The 6,000-nt window shown below is 40.6% G+C and overlaps 1 protein-coding gene across 2 annotated transcripts in view; it reads left to right on the top strand.

The window, feature by feature from the left end:
• Nucleotides 1-1,486: 1,486 nt before the first annotated feature.
• ece2a (endothelin converting enzyme 2a) overlaps nucleotides 1,487-6,000 on the top strand; it is a 114,942-nt gene continuing 110,428 nt past the window's right edge. For both annotated transcript variants that reach the window (XM_080906976.1, XM_080906975.1), the window contains exons 1-2: nucleotides 1,487-1,808; nucleotides 2,779-2,943. In XM_080906976.1, the coding sequence (XP_080763102.1) occupies nucleotides 2,784-2,943 (160 nt within the window). In that variant the 5' untranslated portion in view covers nucleotides 1,487-1,808; nucleotides 2,779-2,783. The remainder of the gene's footprint in view (nucleotides 1,809-2,778; nucleotides 2,944-6,000) is intronic.

Here is a 6,000-nt window from a genome sequence, read left to right as displayed (position 1 = left end):
CTATGTAGTGTGTAACCGTTGATACAGAGTGTTATTAAATTTATTGCTAATGCAATCATATGGCACACTGACTTCTGAGGAAATTTTAAATGGCACTGCTCATCAGAAAGGTTGCCTACCCCCTGTTCTAGTATCTACGGGACTACAGTTGTTTAGAGTTTAGTAATTATAAAATACAAATAAGCATAAAATTAACTGAATGGGAAGTGCTGCACTCACAGCATAAGAATTTCCCTTTTTCAGCTGTTCACAGATAAAAATGAGACCTCAGGTTTGCCCACAACAGTTTAAGAACCACTCCAGTGAGTCTGAGACAGCAAAAGAAGCTCTTGATTATGAGGATGCGGGCCATGAATTTGTTCAGGTATAGATGCCACAGACTTTACAGTGTAATTTTAAGCAAATCACCAAAACAGAGACTGAAATTGAATGAGCAGGGTTATTGGGTTTCTTTCAGCAGGTAGTAAGAAGCAAAACGTTTAAGACAGCAGTATTATACTACCATCTGCAGGGGAAAGTACAACATTACATCTGCATAATGATGTAGTAGGTGAGAGGAGCAAGGAAGACTAATCAGAATTTCCCCAAAATAACTAAAACCTAATTTCTGTTTTCTCGGTAATTACATTAAAGGCGTATGCCTTGATGTGTACCATGATTTGGTAATCAGGGTGGAATAAATAACAACAAAAAGAAGACAAATGTCACATTGTTCAGCATTCTTCCTGTTTGAAATTATTCATTTCCAGGGAAACTGTTTTGATACAAGTGCAATTTAATGATTAAAACTTTCTTGCAGATGCAATCTTTTCTCTTTGTTTTCTTTTTGGTGGGTGCGGTTAGCTGTTTGACCAACACAGACAGTGTTCACGGGCAGAGCTGATAAACAAAAGAGCTGTGACTGGGCATTATTCTTCAGTACAAATGTATTCAGCTGAGCTAACTGAGAACAGAAAGCACATAATGTAATAAGAAATGTAGCACAAAATATGAATTTGGTTTCCACCCCTGACCTTGCTTTGTGTGTCCTGTGAGGAACTTCTCTATAAATTATTGCAGTTTTGTTAATGTGATCATTCTTTCTTTAAAAGCCACCTCATCATGAAACACTAGAATTGTTTTTTATAGTTCAACATATGAGGGTTGATAAGTAATCATCATTTAATCATCATCACTCATCATCATTCAAATTAAAGTTTGAAGCGGGAAAGGAACCAAATCACTTTTGGACTCATTTTATGCTGTGCGCACACATTTTCTCTTCCTTTAGTAGTTGGTTTAATTATAGAAACCAAGACTATAGAACAAATACCAAGTAGGTCTATGCATTCTTCTTTTTCTTAATTTGAAGAACAGTTTTAACAAACCGATGACTGTATAAAAAGTTTTTCTACATTTATTGTAACAAACGCAGATCGCTTGAATGCACCGTGGCGATTTGACAGATTTTACAAAGAGTACGTGAAAGCAACACGACTCTAGACACCGCACTGTTGAATTGTATCGCTCCGCCTCCTTTAAAGCGTTGACTCGTAAGAAATAGAAAAACTCAGAGACAACATTTTTCTGTTCAAGCGAATGAACGAATTATCAAATGAGGGAAGTTTAAGACGGGGCTCACTCTACTTTCTGTAGTACCAAGCTTTATTTTGATAGAAACGTGAGAGTGAAAGTGAGCTCACTCGGTCCTACGACTGTTGTTTCTGTTAACACGTGGATTCATTCCCACCCAGGAAACGGCCTTTTTAATTTTTTTTTTTTACAAAGCTGCTGAAGTTGACGACAAAACGAGGGGAAAAAATAAGAAGGTAGGTAAATGACTATCGTATTTTGTGCAATCTTTTGTTGTCAACTACATGAACAAACTGAACTGGCTGCGAGAGGTAGTCCGCCGCATCCACGCATGCGCTCTATCTACAGTCGCTGAATAGGTGGCGAGGGAAGTTTAAGAGTTTGTCACAACATTGAAGTAGCGTCTGTTTGTTGTGTTTATTTGGCGTTGTTTCACTACAGTGTTGCTGTCTGCCAGGTCTATGCACGACCCTGCCAAAAAGTGACTGCAAGTGTTTGTATATGTTATTTTTAATGTCTAATAAACTTGTTTACATTAGTAAATAGGCTGTAGTAAACAGGATTTATGAAGGTGTAATATATAAAATTAAAAACAACAACAACTATTTTTCAGGTATCGTTTTGACTCTGATTTGTGTTCTGCATTATAATCAGTCCCGTTTTTTCCGAGTTAAAATATTTTTCAAAATATGTAATTCATGAGATTTTGACAGATTACAGGTCAACAAATCAGTCACAACAGTTTGAATACAAGTGTTGTGCCAAAAAGCGATTTCCTGTATTTGCCAAATGATTGTGGGAATTTAAACTTTTGTAAATTACTTGTTTGCCTATAATGTGTCAAAAAAAATATGTCAAACTCAAAAAGTAATGAAATAATTAAAGAAAAAAACCTCCAGTAGCTTTTTTTTCTCTCATAAAGATGAGTCACAGTAAAAACAAATCAATTTATTTTACAGTAACCTGGGCAGTCTTAACATTTTGTATTATTTTATGTATTTTATTAGCTGATTAATTTCGCAGCCAATCATTTGGTCTGTAAATTGACAGAAAAAAACCCATGACAATGCTGAAACCACAATGAAATGGAAAAAGCACAGTGAAATGCATCACTGCACTGTAGCAAAAACAGATTTAGCGACACACAAAAGAAGTCTCGTTATAGTCTGACACAGTGTTATGCTACATATTTTTGTCATGCTCCAGAGAATATGGACTACCTGCCAGAAAACAACTCCAGGTACAAAGACGTCGCCTACTGGGATGAAAGATACACGATGGAGCAGTGCTATGACTGGTTGGGGGGTTTCTCCAAATTCCAGCACATTCTGGAAAGATTTGTAAAGAAAGAGGACTCTATATTGATACTGGGTAGGTAGTTTTCTCTATTTTTTGTATTATTTTTTACTTTTAACGTGTCCATTTGTTCGTTATTACCTCAATATGGTGTACATAGAGAAAGAAAAATGCCACATGAAATTTTTTTGTGGGAAGCGGAGCGATCGTCCTGGAGAATTAGAGGTCGGAAATCCTGATCTGAATGGCAGATCTGTGTCACATGTCGGGCCTCATCTCTCGCCCCCGCTTCTTGTCACCTCTCCGCTGTGTGCTGTCACATAAAGGGACAAATCCCTGCCAGCGTTTCTCATCAGGACTGTCGCATATCACCCTCACGGTTGTCATTACTGCCATTATAATCACTGTTATTAATTAAATCCAGCCAGGCAGCTGTTTGCATAGAAATGGAAGCGGCCTGAGTACTCTGACATGAAAAGTATTAATGCAGTTAACATGTGGCTGCATGAGAGGAAGAGAGTTTTTAAATCGGGTCCTTTACTTGGAGCTCAGTATTAACTGAAAATGGCCAATTTTCTTTAAACATCAACAACCATGATAAAACCCAGTACATCAGAAAACTGGCAAATCGTGCGGCGTCTGGGACATTTATTTTAGACAAAAAAAATCTCCAGTGTTTATAAAACGTTATATCATCACGCTGGTGTCTGTTACTGTGACTCATTTGTTATGTTGACAGAATCCTCGAAAACAATATAAACGAGCACAAACCTTCTTCTAATGGAGTAGATGATCTGATTTGATTTGCATACATTTGCATATTATTGTGCTGTGGTTCCTCACATTTACACCAAAATGTGAGAATCAAAAACGATCTAAATACACATGCTAAATGAGGATTTTCTTCCACCTGCCTTATGTCGTGTGGTGACGCAAAACCTCTGGGGTGTCCTGTGCTGTCCTCAACACCAATGCCAGCCTGTATTGCATTGTTACAGGAAATCACTATCATTCACTTAAGAGAGGGTTGGTTTTAATGTTGTGGCTGTTAGGTATATATATATATATATATATATATATATATATATATATATATATATATATATATATATATATATATGTATATATATATATATATTAGGGGTGCAACGATACTCGTATCGATATTGAACCATTCGATACAGTGCTTTCGGTTCAGTACGCATATGTATCGAACAATACAAAATAAATTTTTAATTTATTTTATCAACTTTCCTTCTGACGATGCGCTCGGTGGATCTGCGCTCGACAGTGCAGCCTGGGCGGAGTAGTCGAACGCAGATTCACTGAGGGCAGGGCAAGCTAGCGAGACAGAAGTTAAGCTCTCCTTGCAACATGGACCTCCCCCACTCTCATTCAGATCTGGCCTTTGGAACTATTTTGGTTTTCATGTGACGTATGACCCTGAAGGTAAGCGCGTCATGGACTAAAGTAAAACAGTATGTTGGATGTGCCACGCAATGCTCAATTACATGGGTGGGAGCTAGTGTGTTAGCACAGTTAGCTCGTTAACGTGTTGGCCGTCCAGCCCCATGCAAGGAGCGATCTGCGGTAGCTCGTTAATGGAGATTTGCCGTGTTGTGGCGTTAACGTCATTTCAACGAGATTTACGCTGACAGCACTAGTGGGAACACAACAAATATAACTGCACATTTACACCGACATCATCCTAGTGCAAAGACAAGTGGAAGCAGACAAAAACAACAAGCAGGCATGCTACAAACTTTACCCGAGTCATTTAGACAGCCGTTAGCACATGATTATCCTTATGGGGACCTGATATGTTTAATATGCTGCTGAGAATATAGCCCAGAAGAAGCGTGTAGTATAGCTTTTATTTTGGAAAGAGCCATTTCTCTGTAATAAACTCTCTTTTCCAAAGATGAGTGATTCCTCAATCAGATATAGGGCTTGCAAAATCACTAGCCCGACGTACCGTGGCTAGCGATTTTTCCAGTCGGGCTACCAAAATCTATCTCTGCCCTGCCCGTCGGCCTATCGTGGGAAGGAAAAATATATGTCAATGCTTTTGCATTCTTTCGGAAATGTAGCTGGGTAATTATGTCATTGGCATCGGTGAGTCACTGTCAATATGTGACATATTGAAATCGCGTTTGAATTTGCGCTTGTTTTTTGCTTTCACTTTGCAATCGCGCGAACTGTGTATAGAGAGCGACAACACTGATTGGTGAGTGATGATAATTTGCGCACCAATTCCTCGACATCGTCTTATCAATCGTTAGCTTACTATGCAAACATGACAAGTGAAATCTCCCGCAGCAAGCTTAAACATGTGAGAGGTTGATCGCGCAGAGAATCGCTGAGCAAAAGTTATGTGAGTGCGTGTGTAAAAGCAGCAGGATATATATTGTAGCGGGTCAGGGCTGTTCGGGGTTCTGTTTGTACAGTTATGTTTTGTTTATGTTGCCATAGTGACGGGTGACGCCCTCTCGTTGCGACGGTGTGTCTTTCCGGGGTCAGAGGCGCCCTGTGTGTTGTTGTTGTTGTTGTTGCTGTGCTGTTGGCGTTGAGCAGTTAGCTAGCGGCAGTGACAGGCAGTGTTCTTCTGCAGATGTCAATAAACGGCTGTGCTCCCTGGCTAGCTCACGGGAAGCAAGACCAAACGATACCTCCGTCTCCTCCTTGTCTGAGCTCGCCACATTGGTGTCAGAAGTGGGATGATGGTGGCACCCCATGTTCTGACCCGAGTGACTTTTCTCCCGCCGGTCGTGACCGGCCGGTGTGCCAAAAGAAGGCACCTGGACATTTGCAGGACTTTGTGTGGGATAATGGGGTCGTCGGGGACGACTGACCCCTTAGGTGGGGGCTATGTAGCGGGTCAGGGCTGTTCGGGGGTTCTGTTTGTACAGTTATGTTTTGTTTATGTTGCCATAGTGACGGCGCCCTCTCGCTGCGACGGTGTGTCCTTCCGGGGTCAGAGGGCGCCCTGTGTGTTGTTGTTGTTGTTGGGCGATCGTGGCTCAAGAGTTGGGAGTTCGCCTTGTAATCGGAAGGTTGCCGGTTCGAGCCCCGGCTTGGACAGTCTTGGTCGTTGTGTCCTTGGGCAAGACACTTCACCCGTTGCCTACTGGT

Source organism: Rhamphochromis sp. 'chilingali', assembly GCF_963969265.1.
Source record: "Rhamphochromis sp. 'chilingali' genome assembly, chromosome: 16".
Classification (NCBI taxonomy): Eukaryota; Metazoa; Chordata; class Actinopteri; order Cichliformes; family Cichlidae; genus Rhamphochromis; species Rhamphochromis sp. 'chilingali'.
This window is presented reverse-complemented; position numbering and strand designations above follow the sequence as displayed.